Source organism: Pteropus alecto, unplaced genomic scaffold (assembly GCF_000325575.1).
Source record: "Pteropus alecto unplaced genomic scaffold, ASM32557v1 scaffold20, whole genome shotgun sequence".
Lineage (NCBI taxonomy): Eukaryota > Metazoa > Chordata > Mammalia > Chiroptera > Pteropodidae > Pteropus > Pteropus alecto.
In genome coordinates, this window is record NW_006436298.1 from 14,292,168 (window position 1) to 14,311,923 (window position 19,756).

At 31.6% G+C, this 19,756-nt stretch overlaps 1 protein-coding gene across 2 annotated transcripts in view; it reads right to left on the reverse strand.

Annotated features, from left to right (window-relative positions):
- Positions 1-19,756, reverse strand: part of SSBP2 (single stranded DNA binding protein 2) — a 251,578-nt gene that overhangs the window by 21,295 nt on the left and 210,527 nt on the right. For both annotated transcript variants that reach the window (XM_006913192.3, XM_006913191.3), the window contains 4 exons: positions 19,609-19,676; positions 14,152-14,200; positions 3,284-3,319; positions 1,462-1,516 (listed from right to left, as the gene is read on the reverse strand). In XM_006913192.3, the coding sequence (XP_006913254.1) occupies positions 1,462-1,516; positions 3,284-3,319; positions 14,152-14,200; positions 19,609-19,676 (208 nt within the window). The remainder of the gene's footprint in view (positions 1-1,461; positions 1,517-3,283; positions 3,320-14,151; positions 14,201-19,608; positions 19,677-19,756) is intronic.

The window sequence follows — 19,756 nt, forward strand, 5'->3', positions numbered from 1 at the left end:
TCAGATTACTTATCACCTATAAAGTTTAGTGTTTCTCCAAAAAATTTCTTTTAGTCTTGGAGTGAAGTGTTATTAATCGCATGCTACCTTCATAAATAAACTTCGCCATATAGAAATGGCAAATGTGGGCAATATATTCAATTCCATAATTCTGTTTTCAAAGAACTCAGTTTCACTTCAATAAAGATGCTCTGAGGACAGAGATCTATGAAATATTTATGATATATTTCAAAGAGTTAGTGGAGCAAAGTAAAATTTTGCATTAATTATCAAATTTATGCCTTTTCGAAATTAAAGATTCAAAACTTAAAAATTATTATTTATTGGTATAATTAATGATATTTAATTTCAAGCTTCCATATATCTTAGATTTCAACCAGTTAAGAACATATGAATTTAACAGAACGATATAATTAAGAACTTTTTCTAATTATAAAAATGTCCCATCTAGTTCATTACCCAGAAGTTATCACTGATAAAGTCTTAGCCTAGTTGTTTGTTTTCTACTTTCTAGATTTCTGTCATATATATTTTAAAATAAAATTGTAATCATATTGTATTGAATCATGAACAATTTATTCTCCATGTCATTAAAAATTCTTTGATAATAATTTTAATGTCCACATTATACTGCACAAAAATTAATTTATTAATTTCACTAACTTAGATGTGATATGAAGGGTGAGCACTATCTCACTATTGACTATAACAAGCATCCTTTTACACAAATCTTGGATTGTATCTTTAATTATTTGCAGTGGTAGAATTATAGAGGCAAGTAATATAAACTTTTTCATGGCTCTTGATACATGTTGCCAGGGCACTTTCTAGAGGGGCTGTGCCAGTGTAAACTGCCACAGTTAGAGTCCTCAAGACACGACACATTTAATAGTCTGTATTAAAGTCTCAAAAAGAAAGGATAAAGCTATTTAAAATAATTATATTAAGTAATTATAAAAATATTGAGGTACTTTGATTTAGAAGATAAAAAAACCTTTCCACACTGTATAGTATATTTATTAGCTAACTAATAAATACCTATAGATATGTAGGGTAAATAATATTGTAAGTACATCTACATCTATCTTAGCAAAATAATAGATTTGTATATTAAACCTGTATTTCATGCATTACTTACGCAAAATTTTTCTAAGTTATAAGATCTGGATCTTCTCTATAGTTTCAAAAAAATCTTTTAGTGAGATAAATTATTGGGCAACCATACAGATCAACACAATTTACATCCTAATTATATGTTATCCACACAACAGGAATTTTCTAAATGCTTAAGGTAATTAGACAATAGTTATTTAAGAACACTTTTTCCTCCTACTTGCTATCTCAACTCTACTCTGTATGCATTAGTGAGACAATGAATACTACTAACTTTCAGAACAATTTCTCTATTTGTGATTTTATTCTAATAATCAAATGCCCATGTGGCTAGTTCGATTACAATACCTGCTGGACTAGGCATGATGGGTGTTCCTGGTGGCCCTCCACCTCCTGGAGGACCCTAAATAATTATACAAAATTTCAGTAAAAATAAGGCATTTCATTAAACAATATAAGGAAAAACAGAAGAAAAATTAGACTTTTCTCTATAATAATCCAATTTGAAAATAACAGAGGAAATATGTTTTCTCCATAATTTATTTTCTTTAAATGTATAATTATTTCATTCTTATGCAAAATGTAATTTAGCTTAAATATGTTGAAATTGTTTTGACAAATTTCTCAAAACAATAAGCCTGTAACACTGTTTTATTATTCATGACTTAATCACGTCAGGTATAAAGAGGTTAATGAGAAACCTTTTAATACTGCTGTTACAAATCTATAAAACAGAAATAATTCAGGTGTGTATTTTCTTACATTTTGTATCAGTGGCTTTTATAAGAAGCTAAATACCAGAATATACTTATATGTTTAAAAATACTTTGATTCTATTTCTTTCTTCTAGTGGTACTAATTGTACCACCATCTATCACATCAATTAGAAATGAGAGGCAATATTGACTAAGGCTGTGGGTTACTAAGGCTGCAGCTACACAATCACCCTGAAATGGAGATTAGGATTTTCTAACTTTAATTCAGTAATTTCAGGCAACCATAATGAGTAATTCAGAAAATGGGTTTTAGAATTTTTCAGATGTACACTGAAATAAATATTAAGTATCTAAATTTTCACTTCATTTTGAATGTGTAGGCATAGCCCATTAATCACTCCAAATAACATATGTTTTCTATTTAAAAGCAACTTAAATTTCCATTCAAATAAATGTCTATAATTTCACAAAACTATATATTGGGTTTATTCTTAAATGATTTTAAGAAAAAATTGGTTTTACCAAAATTTTCTTACTTTCATTTTTGTTTCATAGAAAATGTATATAAAAAAATATGACTTTCTTAGCTTGTATACCTTAAGGATGCCTTGAACACTAAGTTTACAGGTCTAAAGCAGGGTGTGCTTTTCACTATGTTAATAAAACACTATTTCTATGGAGGTAAAAATGCTTAATGATCTCTTCTTTTCCTACTTCGGTTAGCCACCACTTCTGAAAATTTCTTTAGAAAAGATTTTTCCTTTTACCATTTTATTCTTGCTTCTCTCTTAGGCATTTCCCCTTAAATATTATAATAAATTATCTTCTATGATGGCCTTGAGGTGTAGCAAGAATTATAATGTCATAATGGTTAAAAGGTCATTTATAAATTCAAGGGCTCTTGTAAAACCTGCTAATTGGACTTCAGGTGTGTATGAATTCTTGAAAAATTTTAATATGTACTAAATAATAATAAGTAGAAAAAATGTGTTGGCTATATCTAAGAATGAAAACATAACTAAAAAATCCCCCAAATTACTAGTCATTATTCTGCTCTCTGATTCCCTTTGTGACTGGGAGAATTTAATGTGTGTGGTGAATGGGGAAATGAGTATATAGATTATTCTCCTGCAGAACTGCAAATTCAAGCATATCATTGTGTAAGTGGGGATGGCTTTCTTCATGATTGGACAGAGTGCATTGTACTGGTTTACAGAAACATATGCTGAAGTAAGACACAGTACTCAGGGTGATCTTGGCCAGATTGATAACTGTTTCACTAATGAACATCAACATATGTACTGAGGTTGGCAGACAAAACAACTCAATACAAATCAGATGTTCACTTCTTGGCCAATATACAGGGGCTCTTCTTAACATCTGGACAACTATTTCATTGCCCAAATAAAATGTAACATCAATTCTTATGAGCAAGCAAACCCCAAAGTACTTACTACATAATTCCCAGGAGATGCTGAGGAGTATGGTATCTGGAATATGAACAGGACAAAAATAAATAAATATTTTGATTCATGTGGCAGTATGGAAAATGACCTAAAATGATTTTATTTTCTAACTTTTATCAAGTTTTAAAATGTAACACAAAGGATAGTAAAGGATAAAGTCCTTTATAACTGTCTGAGTGCTAGAAAACAATAAATGCAATATCATCTTGAATTTACAAAAAAGAGTAGACTTTAGTCAAGAGGAATTTAGAATTACAGCTTCAAGTAACATCGGTTTCAGGCCAATTGTACTCACTGCTTGATACTAATGACACTTATTCTGTAATTAGAAAGATATATTTGTGCAGCTAAAACCCAGAAACCAGAGTTTTTCAAATTAGCAGTCTTTATAGAGGCAACTTCTAATTTATGTGTATTCTGAAATGCATTATTATTTTTTTTTAAAGACAGCTTTCAGCCTAGTACAGTGTGGGTCAATACTTGATATATAGACCTCACCTTTCCCCCTTTCCTTTCTAATTAGCTATAAAAAGAAAAATAATACAATAAATGCAAAAGATTTTGTTAATGTAAATCTCCAAAGACTACTAATTTGTGGGGATCAGATATGGGTAACAAATTTCCTCTTTTCCTTCAAATCAAGCTCTTAACCAAGCTCTTTTCTCGTGATTAGAAAGTATAAATACAACGTTGCTATGATAATTCAAAAAACAGAAAATAGAAAACAGATAAAAAATTAAGCCCTTGAGTGTGAATATTAATAGAAAAAATTAAACCCAAACATTTCTTTCTTCACACAAGCTCACTAGCTCACTGCATGAAGATTCTGTACATCCAGAAGAATTATTTTTGCCTTATTCTGAAAAAAGCCAATAAATTACTATCTTCTTGGAGTCAGACTGTCAGGGCCAGAAGAAGACCTTGAAAGTAGTGAAAAGATTACAATGCTTGTACCTGAAACTCTCCTTCCTCCCCAGTATCTTCCATATAATTAAACATAAGAATAATATGAAACCATAAAGTAAGTAGAAGGAAGTGCAACAAAATTATGATTTTCCATTGGTGAATAATTCTTTGATTGATTTAGGGGAAATAATTAATATTAAGTTATTTGAAAAGTCTCTCCTCATTGTTTGGTCTTACTTTGTCTTAAGCACAGACCATATGTCTCTGAGGCCCTTGGCTGGTCTGCCTATGAGTGACTCAGGACTGTAGATGGCCATTACCAGAGTGCCCAGCATCAGTGATGAGGATGACTTCTACTATGAGCACTAGCCAGGAAACATTTGCTCAATTCGGTGAATGAATACAACATCGCTCTATTGGGCCCCCTCGAGTTCATCAATCCTCTACTTCTTATTTTAAACACGTGCTCTCCATATGATCAACTTATCTATTGGTGCCTATTTTTATCTCCCTCTAACTTTAGCACCTGGCTCATGGTCTTCCATCTCTCTCTACTGTCTACAATCATTCTTAACAATCATAGCAACTTCAAGATACACTCTAACCACCCTTTAGATCTTTGGAATATACGCGTTACTATCTTTCTTTAATTTACAATATACTCTCCTCTCTTCCATTTATGAAAATGACCACAACTTGAATTCTTTATACAGAGATCTAAACAGCTCCCTTGCCTGATCTCTTTCTCATTCTTCATGATGCTCACAAAAATTATTCTATATTTCACCCAGAATCTTTTCCCATCACAGTTCCTCCATGTTTACTAAGGCCATTATTTACCTATTATTTTCCTACTAAATTGCCTCTTCCCCTTCCCATGCCACTGTCAGCATTTTATTTCTCTATTTTATTTCTTAAATTCTCCAATTTATTTCTTAAATTCATTATCCTAAAGCTTACTTTGTTAATTTTCACCTCTTTGGTCACTTCCTAGGTACCTTTTCTGTTTTACAGTAAAGATTTCCTGGAGAGAAACACAAAACAAGCTTGACAGGGTCCAAAACATAACATTATCTAACTTTAACCTGGTCTTCACTAATATGTGGCAGTATTTTGGCTCAGTCTTTATGGAATCCCGGAAGCATTCTTGTAGTATGCCAGTAAATTCAGCAAAGTCAGGGGGAAGAAGCCCCAATGCATAGCCAATTTCTGTGGTGTTTTCTCATGTGGCAGATTTAAGCTACCAATGATTTAATAATTAGCTCACAAAATTCCTCAATATTTACCAACTGACACTTGTGAGCTGGCTTTCATGATGGTTATACCATCCTGAGTTGGTGTTTTGCCCTTCTGTCATACATTAAAGGCATCAAATTGTTACTATGCTTTCATATTTAGCTCAATACTCCATTATTTATAGATTTAAATATTTACCCACTCATCTCAGGTAGGAAAAAAAAATCTTTGTTTCTAAAGCTAGCCCTTCCTGATGATCCCATTTCTTCTAAGTCATTGATCCTTTTATATTGTTAATTTCTTCCTCTTCATGGCTCCTTCACAGTTAAATATAATAAACATTTAAAAAATTTATCTCATCTAGTTGTTCATTTTCTTTCCGTTTTGCCCTGTCAAGCTCTTTAATTTTGCCTTATATTCACTGTTCCTACTTCATATTCTTTGATGCCCTCTTTAAAAGAAAAGAAGCATTTGGACTCCCTACCCAGCATTTTACTGAATATGCACTCTTGAAAGTTACCAGCAGTATCTGATGGCCTAGTGTGAGAGACATAAAATATAACAATGTAAGTGGAAGTGTTATGTAGATACAGAAGATATATTTGAGCTGGGACTTATAGACAGTGGGTACCCACTAGAAAAACAAAAAAGAAGGAACAGCATTTGAGAGAGAGAAAGAAAGAGAGAAGAGGAGGAGGAGGAGAAAGGAAGGAGGGAAAGAAGGAAAGAAATGTCAAAGTTTATTAGGAAAATGGTTATGTAATTTTATACAGCTGTTGCAGTATGAGACATGGGGCTGCAATAAATGATGAGGCTATATGGTCAGACTGTGAATGATTTATGCTGTAGGAAATACGGAGTCACAGGTTTTAAAGAAACATGTTTAAATTTATGTTTTAGTCAGATAGCTCTAGAGGCATCATGTAATATAAATACAAGTTAGGAGACTATTGTAAAAAGTTAGGCAGGAGATGAGAAAGAGGCTTTTAGGCAGTGCTGATTAAGATATGTAGGAGTAGGAAAATTTGAGAGACTTTTCCCAAATGTACACAGCAGGACTTGGTGACAACTGGGTGAGGTGAACAAGAGAAGGAAGAAATTAAGGTAATTTCTAGGTTTCCAACTTGGTAACTGGGTGGATGATAGTGCTTCTAATTTATTATATACAGGGAATTCAGGAAGGGGGAGAAATCTGGGGAAGTGTCTAACATGTTGAACTCGAAGGCACTAGCAGACATTGAGGCAGAGTTGATCAACAGATACTTAGAAATATAGGTAGGTCTAAAACTTATTAGAGATCAGGACTAGAGATACAGCTTCATTTGAATACATTTCCATTTTGTGCTGGGCACAGTACTTGATCTAGGATGTAAGTAGATTTTGTAATAGTTGAAACCACATGAAAACATTAAAAAAAAAAAAAAAAAGTCCAGGATTGGAATTAGAGAACATAAAAAAAAAAAAAAAAAAAAAAAAAAAAAAAAAAAAAAAAAAAAAAAAGACAAAACAATGAAACAATTAAAAAAAAAAAAAAAAGTCCAGGATTGGAATTAGAGAACATTACCACTGAGAAAGGTGAATAATGTGACTGGAGGAAAATCAGGAGAAAATATCTTACAAAAGTCAAGCAAATTAGACTTTTAAGACACAGGAAGTAAGTGTATCTTATCTAGAAATACCTAAACTGGACTTATTTTGAGCACTGTCAGGCTCAAGCCTTTCAATCTTTTTGTGACACATATAAGAATAAACAATAAGAAGAAATATGTTAATACGAATATGGAAAAATAAAGAAACATTATTAAAATGAAGAAAATAAACTAAGACAAAACCAAGGTGTCAAATATTTCAGAAGATAGGTATGATGAGGACAGAAAATAAGTTATTGTATTTGGTTGGTAACCTTCAGAATAGAACTTTCATAAGAAATGAAACTGTGAAGAAGTCAATTCAGTAAATCTTAGGATTACCTGCTACATTTTAGATACTGTATCACTACATATAGTAATGAAAAAGACGAGGTCAAAGGATTCATTGTCTAGTAGAATGATGGTGAGGGAGTGAAAGTGTGAGAGACATGGGATGGTGTTTTGAGACTCGGGAAAGGTTGAGAGTATTTGTTTTGTTTTGTTTTGTTTTGTTTTGTTTTGTTTTGTTTTTAATCAGCTACCATCTCCCAATACTAGAGGAATGAAAAATTAGGGGTTTAAGGTTCTTTTGAGATTTTGTTCGTTGGCATAGCATACAAGGACCGTTCCAGTCAATGGAAAGGTATAGACTTAAGACTGCTTTGGAAGAATGAATGAGCAAGATATGAAAAAGCAACAAGAGGTGAAATAAAGAGAATAAAAGGATTAGCATTGAAAAAAAAAAAAAGAACATATCTTTTTCTGAGATAAGAGGAAAAAAGATGACTAAAGGTCTGATAATATTGGAGGTGAAGGATAGAATCTGAAGAAATTTGAGTCTGATGGTCTTTTTTCTTTTTTCTCTGTAAAGTATAAAACAATTTTAGCTGAGGGAGAAGGGGCCAAAGATAGTGAGAACAGAAAAGGTAGCTAACTAAGGAAGAGTAAGAAACTGCTGGCCAAGCATCTGTGAGGATTCAGCAGAGGTTGAATGTTATAGATCTAAATCATAACATAACATGTTAAGGACCATTATAGAAATAAGCTTTTAGGCACTGTGGAAGAATTGGAGGTGGTATGCTACAAATACTTCAAATTTAACATTCCATAAACAAAGCTCACTGTCTACCCTCTAAACGTGTTTCTTCTATGTTCCTACTAGTTTCCTTGATACCTGGATTCAAACATTTGAAATTACTTTCAACCTTTCCTCCTCTTTATCCCCAAATCTAACAGGTCACCAAGTGTTTTTGATTCTATTTGTGAAATGTATCTGCACTATTCCTTTCACCACCACTTCACCTTAGGCTCTGACAACATTTTATAAAGCCTATTACTAGAATCTTCTAATTTTGTTTCCCTACTGTATCCATGTTATATACTATCTTCCTAAACTATAGTTCTCTTCTGCATAGAAGATAAATTCCAGATATCTCAACATTCAAAGCCCTGTACACGTCATGGTCCCCTTTTACTTCTTTCAGCTTTATAACACTTTAACAATCCCAAATAATTCACAAATACTCTATCCTCCCTAATACTCTGATAATTTTTCCTCAAGTGTTTTTTGCATCTCCCCTTCTCTTTATTTTTGTCCAAGCTTTTCTCTAACTCTAGTGTCCAGATTCTTCCCAATGTAATCAACCTCCTCCCTCTACTCCTCGCCCATACTCCATATAAAATAGCTATTAACATGAAATAAAAGATAAAAATGCAGATGTAGAAGCTAAACGAAATCACAGAGCTGGAGATTAGAATCATGGAACTAGAAGCATCCTTTATTTAACTTATGAGAAAATTAAGGGCTATATATATTGTCTGGTTAAGCCAGACAGATAATTCAAGAGTCCTGATGAGAATCCAAATATTCTGAAATATTCTGACTTCTAATCTATAAGACTGTGTTGTTGTGATAGCGGGTAGAGCAGAGTCACTAGAGGTTTTTGGCCTTGTTTTTATGAAATGATTACTAATATTTTACCTAAGTAGCTTCTTTCAAGTGTGAAGTTTAAAACTACTTCATAAGCACAGGGTTACTAGAAATAAGGATGGGAACATCAAGACATTATCTGTGTCAGTGCAAAGTTGAAAATATTCTATTATCTTTCAGTGCTTTTTTTTTTTCAATGAGTATTATTTGTATAGAGCAGAGCTTATTTGGAGTAAGATATTTGTATTCACTTAGGCTCGATCACTATAATAGATGCTCATTTTTTTCCGTAAGTGAGTTTCCTCTTTTCCTGTCAAGCTAGTGAGTTGATGAATATAATGCTATATTGAATATGTGCTTATCCTATATTGTTTTTGCTTATTCTTTCTTTTGATAACAATTCTTCGATTTTTTTTTTTGAAACCACACCTCCCTTATTTTCCCATGTATCATGGGTAGGGCTCAAGGAGTGGGCATGTGATCTTGGTCTGGCCAAAAGAGCATGTATCCTCTGGTCATTACTGCTCCATGAATGAGCATATGATCGAGCTAAGCAAATCCAGTTCAATTAGTTACTCCCACTACTGGTGCTTAACTGATAAAGAGTTGTGCTCTTTTGTGCTTATCTGGGAGCCGTAAGGAGATAAATCTGGAGCTTTATGCAGCCTTCTTGCTTTGATGAGGGGAACAAAGGTAAGCAGTGAATAGGGTTCTGATGATGTTATTTGAATTCTTAGAACCAAATGTGCCAACAAGCAAATGAATATCTGGACTTTTCATATACATGATCCAGTAATATTCTCTTTTAATATGAGCCTAGTTTGTTTGTTTTCTGTACCTTCTAATTAAAAGTGGCTCCAGACAAAGACAATTAGGATATTTTCAACACAGATATTTATTACTTAATTATTAGAACTTGCTGTAAACTCAGGTGGACAGTTTCTTGTGAAAAATATTAAACAAAATAGTTGGTAGATTTGTAAATAAACTTCCAAATAAGAATGAGGCCAATACTATAATGCCCAGGTTGAAGGAAGTTAAAAAGTACAAAATCTTACTTTTATTTCAAATTAAAAATATGAGTTTGTCCTTAAAATGCTTCCCCTACTGCTATGTAAAAGGGTCATTTTTTGATAATTTTTGATCAAAAACACTTTTATATAACAAAACTCTGGATAAAGAGTAAGCAAATAAATAAATATATTTCAGATAATGGTAGGCAGATTTCTCACTTTCAAAGGAGTTACAAAGAGAAAAAACAGAAAGCAGAAAGACTAGAATAAACTCTGTTGTGTTGGATTGAAATTGAGGCATTCATATGTAGTCGTACTTTTAATATACATAGATACAGAAAGATATAGATGTGTGGGGGTATGTATATATACATACGTCTATATCCTACTTCTGTTGGTTTAAAAGGTCTATAAGCTGTATTACTTTGACAGGTTCTAAATATCACTCTCCACTAAAAGGAATGAGGACTCCTCAAAGAATGGCTGTTTCTAAGGCTAAGGCTGGGAAAATATAAGTAAGCTTCAAAGTGCTCAAAGAATAATGGAGACAGGTCGAAAGGATAAGTGATACAGACCGAAGGAGTTCCTACTGGCCAAATCTGGAATGATTTTAGCATCAAAAAACATAGTGAATAAAATATGAATCCACAAGTACATCTGATATACATGAATAAATGATGAATGAATAGATAGAGAAGAAAGAAAAACTCATTAACATAGTAGAAAATGAACTAATAAATGGTGAAGGAAATACAGAATTAGAAAACAGCCATTTGGCAACCAATTTAGTAAAAAAACAATTTGAGCAAGAATCATCAATGGATACAAAAGGTAGCAGATGAAAGTATGAGGAGAAAGAGGATACTTGTAGTTTGAAAGCATGTGTCTACAATTTAATAATTACAAAAGAAAAAGAGGAATTTTACTGTAGAGAAACCTGACAAGCACCACCTGAACTAAATAATCAAAATTAAAATTACAAGTAATGGCACAGATCACCATCATATGCCTCCTGAAATAATGCACTGAGAAAAACACAAAATTACTTCTGTGTTATTCCTGCCAAATATGCATAACCTGACTCAAATTATGAGGAAACATCAGACAAAACCAAATTATGGGACATTCTACAAAATAACTGGCTTGCATTCAACAAAATTGCAAGGTTAAGAAAGACAAAGAAAATTTGAGGAACTGTTCCAGATTAAAGGAGACTAAGAGACATGACAGATGGATTCAACAGTACAATAAGTTACAAAAGACATTGCTGGGACAATTGGTGAGATCTGAATAAGGTCTGCAGATTAGAAAGTAGCATTACATCTAAACTAATTTTATTTTGATCCTTACACTATGGTTATGAAAGATAATGTCTTTGGTTTTAGGAAACAAACACCAAAGAGTATGGGGATAAAGGCCCATGATTTAAATAAAACTTAAATAATTTAGGAAAAATATATGTACATGCAGAAAGAGGAAATCCTAAAGCAAATGTGGTAAAAGTTTAACACTTGAGAATCTGGGTGAAGGGTGTATGGGAATTCTTTGTACTATTCTTGCAAGTTTTCTGTAAATTTGAAGTCAAATCAATACAAACATTTAAAGGAAAAAACCAGTATATAAAACATATTTGAAAACAGCAAAGAAAAAAACAACCACCTAATATACTGCCCTGAGGAGTCAGAGACTTACAGTATTGATACAAAATGAAACGTGTTTCTAATTTTAGTACAAGTAGTCTAAGGAACTTGGAATTCAAACTAATACAGATAATTTGTCACTACAATGTAATCAATGGTATTTAGGGAAAAAAATCCTTTTTAATATTTTTTGCTTGGTTTCATGTAAACCCTATGTTTTGATAAAAAGTCATCAGTTTTCTATTATTTTTTTCTTGTTCTCATAATAAATCTTTTTCAGAGGAATGCTTTTCCTTTCTGTGCTCAGGATAATGACTGCTTTCTCTTTCTGAAGAGAAAATTATAGGCCTTCCCCCACTTCTTTTCTTATTCATATTATTTAAGCTCGGGGAGATGTACCCATATGTAGTATATATTAACAGAAGGGATTGCTTTCAACTCCATTACTTGCCCACATGCGTACTGGTCAAATGCCCATATTCAGATTGACCACTGGACAGCAGTTTGATGTGCACAGCTCCTATTGTAATTCCTCATTTTTTCCAGGTCCAAAATAATGCAGAGCTGCTGACCCGATACAGTGCATTCTCCTATCCACAGTGTTTGGCTCTATAAAATCTTGAAGAGATAGAATGCCCAAAACTAAAAATCATCAGAATGCAAAACTCTCCCCTCATCTCTGCCTCTATCTAATGTTCCTAGTTGGATAGTATACCCACTAGGTACACAATGCGCCAACCTCAATATCAAGTTCTGCCCACACTCCTAAGTGGCTTCTGGGGGAGAGTCTCTAGATGAATGTATAAAAGGAGGTACTGTAGGAGGTGGGCAGTGGCAGGTGTGAATTGTGCTCCGGTTGCCTGCAATAGGCCGTAGAGGGGTGGCTGGCTGAGCTGACAGTGAGAGAAGAGAGAATCTTCATGCTCCTACGTGGGAAGGCTTACACAGGTAAGGTGAGCGATCGATTGTGCTTTTTAAATTCTGTTGCATCAATCATGCAGATAATAGAAATTCTTTCCAGATTCTGGTAATAGTCAGAATTTTCAGTGTTATAAAAACATTTTTTTTTTCTGTATCTTTACGGATACTTTAATAGGGAGTTGAAAGAAATGTATTTTGAGCTTAGGCAGATGCCTTTTTAAAATGAAATCTTGAATGAATTTGAAAGGCATACAGCAAGAAGCAAATAGAAATGTGAACTCTTCAAAAGCAATAAGCAAACAAAAAATTTTAGAAGAATGAATATATTCACATTATAACATAATCTGACGAAACAATATCTTAGAAAGATTTGTCGAGATTAAATAGTACATTGAAGACCCAAAGAGAAACAACATCCTCAATTTCTCCACCCCATATAATTTAATAAGCCAGTGTCATAGCTATTGAAACTGAGAGGCAGATAATATAAACTAATTTTTCCCCTAGAAATATGACTATTGCTTGATTGAGAAGAAAGTGATTTCTGCTTTATAATAGATGTATTTAGGATGATTCTTCCTATATCATACATAACTCACTTTAAATCTTGAAGCTTAAATTAACCCTAAACACTGGATAATTTCATGTTTATTTAGCATTAAGGTCACTGCTAGCCAATGAAAGTATCCTTATGTATATTTGCAAAAGGCATCCCTTCTGGGCAGATATTCACAGACTTCACAAGTGGAACACAAGCTGTATTTCAGCTCCCTAGTGTCTCCCTTGACTCAGGCACCTTTGTGCATGCACACACTATACATGTGTACACAGCAGACCTCTCCCATATATTGAAGAACTCAAGATTTCAAAGTCAAGAAGGAAAAACATCTCCAGGACCATTAAATTAAAATACTATTAATTTTAAGATTGTAAGCTGAATTTCAACCTGTGCATATATTTATGTGACATTACTGAAGAAAAAAAATATTTGTGCAATCAAATCACTGCCACAAAATACGTAAGAAAAATTCTCAGGATGTCAAATACATAGATAGATGTGTAAGGTTGGCAATTCAGCCCACAGGCACAAGGAAAATGTATACTTGCTTCTTGGGGCAAAAAGAGAGGAAACCTAGGTGTAACTAGTACAGAAACATCATAACTCTGACTGAGATTGATCTTATCTGGCAATTTAGCAATTATTATAGTTATTTTAGAAAATCAAATCTTTTTTAAAATAAATACATTTTATGAAAAATATAGGTTACTGTATCCTTAAATCGTATTTATAAATCATACTTTCTTTATTTTCAAAGTCTGTTAATCTACACAGAATGCATGTTTACATTAAACATTGATATAAAAAATTACATAATTTCAAAAATTATGCATTTTTATGCATGTTTAAATATATATATACAATTATGCATGTTTAAAATATATATATACAATACATTTGCGAATGATTACTTTTTAAAAAAGGTTAATATAACCAACTGCAGGGCTTTCAAAAGCAACAGATTTTTGTTGTTGTTAAATGCTAAAAAGTACAAAGAAAATTTTAAAAAATACATATACTCACTGAATTGGCATTTGTTGGGTTTGGCCAAGGTCTACCACCACCTGGACCCCTACAAGAAAATACAATAAATGAAATTTTAACCTATGCTTTGAATGTTTCACAATAAGTAATAAAAATTATAAAATAGTAACATAATTAAGTTACCATGCAGTTCTAGTTCAACAATAGAATTATACTCTTTATACCTTTTTACAGCTTTTTATTTTCTTAAACCAAAAAATTTTATCATTTCATGAAGTAATTTTCTTTCCAAATTAAATTAGTTTTAGTAAGCCCAGTTTTATTTTAATATTAAGTTCAATTATTATAATAACCACTAAAAGTAGTAATCACCTATAGCAGTAAATATATATATACCTAAATTATTATGAAAACACAGTTTTAGAGTAAAGAGTACTCACAAAATAAGTACTCTAAACCATAATCTTGAGGCATCAATATAAGTGCCAGCTGTATCTCATTCAAAATGAAAATAAAATTATTTATAACATATCAATATATAAAAAGTGATTGCTCTTTTTAAGACACAAATAAATGTACATAGAATGTGTCTAAATTTGCCCCTTTTCAAAAAAATCACAGACGATCACACATTACATTATACATTTATATATCAATCTGTCTTTTAGCACTATTGAGAGTTTAGTTACTGTTAAACAAGGAAGTCATATTTTTTGTTTTAATAATTGTAGTTCAATACAGTGGCCTGCGTAAATCTTGGAAAAAATAGCAGGTAACCCATGCCAATGTATGTCAACACATTACTTCATTTTAGGGTAGAGGAGAATGATTTGTGTTCCACAGCTTAAAAGGACATAGAGCTTTTAAAACAAAATCAATGCCTAATTAATTAAATCAAAAAGGTCTATTGTCCTCATACTTAAGTATTAAGTATACCTGAATAAATACTGCCTGATAAATACTGTCAGCGAGTCCTCTGCAATTAGAGTCACTCAAATTCAAACAGAGACTCATGGACACAGACTGTGGATTAGTGGTTACCAGAGGGAAATGGGGAAGGGAGGAGTGGATAGGGGTGAAAGGGGTCAAATATTTGGTGATGGAAGGAAATCTAACTTTGGGTGGTAAACACACAATGCAAAATATATATGGCATACTGTTGAATTGTACACTTGAAACTTACTTGATTTTATTAATCAATTTTGCCCCAATAATATTTAATAAAATAAATAAATAAAATGAAAAAAATTCTCTTTTCCTTCTAATCACAGTGAAAAAAACTGATCATTTTAAATTAAAAAAAAAAAAGTCTCATGATTTTTATTCTAGGAAACCTTAAACCTTAGGTTCTAAATGTTAGGTAGAGGCTGTCCAAATTAGCTGTATTACCCATGTTTGTTTGAAATATTTAGAACTGTTTTTAATTTTATTTTGGGATTTCCCAGGAAAGTAAACAGCAGGGAAGAGCATAAAATTCTGTCCTTGGGCTCTATTAGAACATCCAAGTACAAGTTTTCCCAGTTATGCTTGAGGAAAGAAAGGGGAAAATAAGATGTCAGAGGGAACCTGGCTGAAATGTTGTACACAGGAAAAAGGTGAAGGGGCACTTGTATAGTCTGGAAATTATTGCTTCTCTAAGATGATGATAGTGATGATGATGATTTCACAATTAATTACTGTAACACTTTAGAAAGATGATTTTACATATTGGAGTCAACATCCTAATGGACAGAAACTGAGGTAAAACAGGATACCTGTTGATCAGGTAAAACATTTGACGCGTTTAATGTTAATCGACATGACTTGTTTGATGTCAAATAAAACACGGTACAGAAATTGAGAAACATTCATCTTAAAACAATATAAAAATATTCTATATTCAAATCATGGCAAAAATTTGTATACAGTGATGTTATAGAATGATTGCATAATTTAAAAATGTTATGTTTAAATAAGAACTGTATGAATAAGATATATTAAAAATAATAAAATATTTGTCATTTTAAAATTTGTTCGGTGTTAAATTAACATGCTAAATTAAATTAAAATGAATATTTCCTGAATTAAATAAGTAAATAATAATTCAATAACATTAAATTAAATATTGAATTCATAAGTAACATAAATTCCCTTTTATGCATTTCAATTATTTGACAAACAATAATCTAATTGCAGTATTTCACATTAAATTACATTTTACTATAACAGGTTAAGTATTCATAAGGATAAGTTAAATTTTCCCTAACATAACCATTGTGTTGTAAAACATTTTAAGTTCCAGAATAAATGCTAAGTAAAGTGGGAGTTATAGTACTGAGTAGTTCTATTAGAACTACTTAAGCTCAGTAATTCCTACTACATTTGAGGGTTATCAGTATTATCAAGAAAATTATCTACAAACTATAACATAGGCATTAGCTTGACTGAAAATTTCTATACTAGATTAGTTTGAAGTAGAATAAGGTTAGTCTCATTTAAAAATAAAGAGGAAAATGGAATTTAAAAGAAGTCTATATTTCTTGGTAAGGGTATGTGGATGTGATGAAATCAAAGCAACCATGATTATCATAGAGAAAAATTATCTTTTCTTCTGTAATTCATGGTCATTTTATTTCAAGATAATAAATATATAAACTTTATAATTATAGGATATAATCTAAAATAAGAAGGTCTCGATCCTTTGAAATCCTTTGTCCTCTTAGTTTCTATAAAATACCAATGTATACAATGTTGCATTAGAAGTGCTTTAATGCTAAATTCTAAATTCTTTGGAAATGTGTAAAAATGTAGTTAATTTAGAAATATAGTTTCCTTTGAAAAATAATCTATAATGCACTTGAAAATATTTATTTTGTAACTGTTGTTGTAAACTCTACTTTAAATTACTAAACTTGATATTAAGTTTTTACTTCTAAAGATATACTAGTTATAGAAACAATAAAAGTACACTACTATTTAATTTTAGATGACACTAAGTATAATTTATCCCGAGTTTACAGCATGAAAATGTAAAATTATATCAGAATAACCAGTTTTTGGGAGGTGACCACTGTTTTTTTAAACAACAAAATTATTAAAATTTTGTTCCAAATGGTTTATTCTTCAATAAAGAGATATAGCTGCTAGTTAGAATACAGTATTTAATTACTTTAGTGACCAGGGTTTGGTATTTTCATTGTCATTATGCTTTCATTGAAAACAAGAAAAAGTGATAAGCTAAAAAAATACTCCTCCAGATAATGATTCTCTGGCAAGTCCCTCCTGATCCAACACATAAGTATCTTAGACTGTTAAAAACATAGCTTAAGGTACCACTACTATAATGTCTTTTCCTTTCATTTTTAAGTTACTCAACACATATAAAAATGACATGAAGAAAATGACAAATACCAGTTAGAAATACTTAATTGCCATAACACAGTAATATTTACTTTTTTTTAAAGATAATAAATTTTGAAATGAATTTCAATAAAGCTTAATCTATTGAGTACGATGGAGATAATAATATATATGTATATACTTATGTCTCTTTAAATTATGTCACTTTTGCTTTGTTGAGGCCAATATCAATACAAGAATGATTTTCTCTAATTGGATTGTCCGTAGATCAGAACTTTCCTTGTCAGAGGGAAATATTTATAAATGTAAATAAGTAAATATTTACAGTTTCAATGTCCTTGAAGGAATCCAAATTTATAGAAACTGAAAATGATTTATGACCTCAAATAAGTCAATAGTAACAAATAATGGAAATCTGAGTCTGTAAGGCTGAAAGTTTCCTTAGAAACCAGAAACTATATAAGTAGAAAAATATTATACAATAAAATCATTTTAAAGTATCTGCATATATTTAAATGAGAAACCCAAATTCAAATAAAAATAATCATATTAAAATTTTCAGCCATATTTTTAGTTTCCATAGATTATGGAATTAAATATACCCATATTTAATTCTATTTAAGTGTATGTAAAAAAAAGGAAGTAGATAATTTAAAGCAGCTGAGTCTCATGATTTTATATAGACTCTAATTATAATTATAAGTGATAATACAAAATGATATTAGATACATTCTTAACATTTAATGATAATTCTGGGCTGTTCATAGTATTCAAAATGTACACTCCTTACACGTATACGCAGTATTCAAAATTATATTCCTTAAAAGCTACTGCATTTTAAAGTCAGAATCAAAGGTAGGCAAATTATATATATATCTAAATCCTATTGGTAAGATTTTCAGCTTTTGATATAAGCACAAAATGTCACTCACTTTTTTTTGTAGCAACCATTAATAAAGGTAAGCCTTTGAGGAATTTAAGAAAAGTCAGATTTCATGTCTATCCATTTTTACTTTAAAAGTGCAAAGACGTGATAGGAAAATTTGACCTACTTTTTCCCCTTGTTCTGTTAGTTTTGAGTCTGGCTGATACCCACCTATTAACCTATTTTCTATTTCAGACAAAATTGCTTTCCATGAAAATGGTTTTAGAAACTTAAAAAAAAAATCCCTGTGTACATCAAATGAGCTTATCTCACAGTATTAAATGCCATTAAGTGATGGCAGAGTTGTTTAACTTGATATGTAAGTGACCAAAACATGGACTGATGGGAAATACATTAGAGGAGACTACCCACAACCTGATATTAAACATTTTCATCATTTCTGGTAAGCTTTCTTTAAGCCACATCATGGAACTGATTCTCTAGTGAATTAATCAGTCACTATAAGCACCTGGTGAAAGTTTCACTATAGGAAACTTTGAGGGCAAGTTTCATTAAATAATGAAAACAAATAAAAATTCCTTAACAAACGGTATTATATTGGCTGATAGAAACAACCTACTTTCCATGGGCTTGAAAGGCCTTTTCAGAAAAATAAAACAAAACTGTTAGTTTACACCTTATCTAAACACATCTTGAATTTTCAAAAGGAAATTCATCCTCTACCATGGAAAGTTCTTTAATATAGATGATACTACCACAGTGAATTCTTCCTGTGTTGACAGTGGCCCCCAAAAGGAAAAACAAAGACACATATATATTTATAAAATAAGAAAAATTCCACTTTTAGGAATCACTATGTATCTGTTAAAATGCAGTTACCAATGTTCTATTGTTCACTTCTATAGAGATAAATCATGGTGCTGACATCAGCCACCTCCTCATACTTTTGTATAGACTATATGGAAACTAGGTGCTTATTTACAAAAGGTTCATTTTTATGATAAATAAAACATGAAAATAAAAAAGAAACAGGCTAAAAGTTGGCATTTACGGCGCCTGAAAATGGAAAAAAAAAAAGTTTGCAAGGGAAGGAAGAAAAACACAGAGAATATGTTCTGAAAATGAAGAAAACACTACAGCTCATTTTTCGTCCATTTTTAGAACATTCATACAGACATCGAGGAGCATAAATTGTTTTACAAATTAGTGTGACTTTCGAAGACCAAAAATAGGACACTTTACTAAACAGGATAATATAGCATTTTGCTTACATGTTCATTCCAGGCATTCCAGGGCCACCTAAAGCATTCAGTGGGGGTCTCATTGCACCTCCATAGTTCTGTAATGATAACCAAGGGTCAGACTACCACAAAACAAAAAAACAAAACCAAAGAGGAGGGGGGAAAGAAAGGAGAGCAG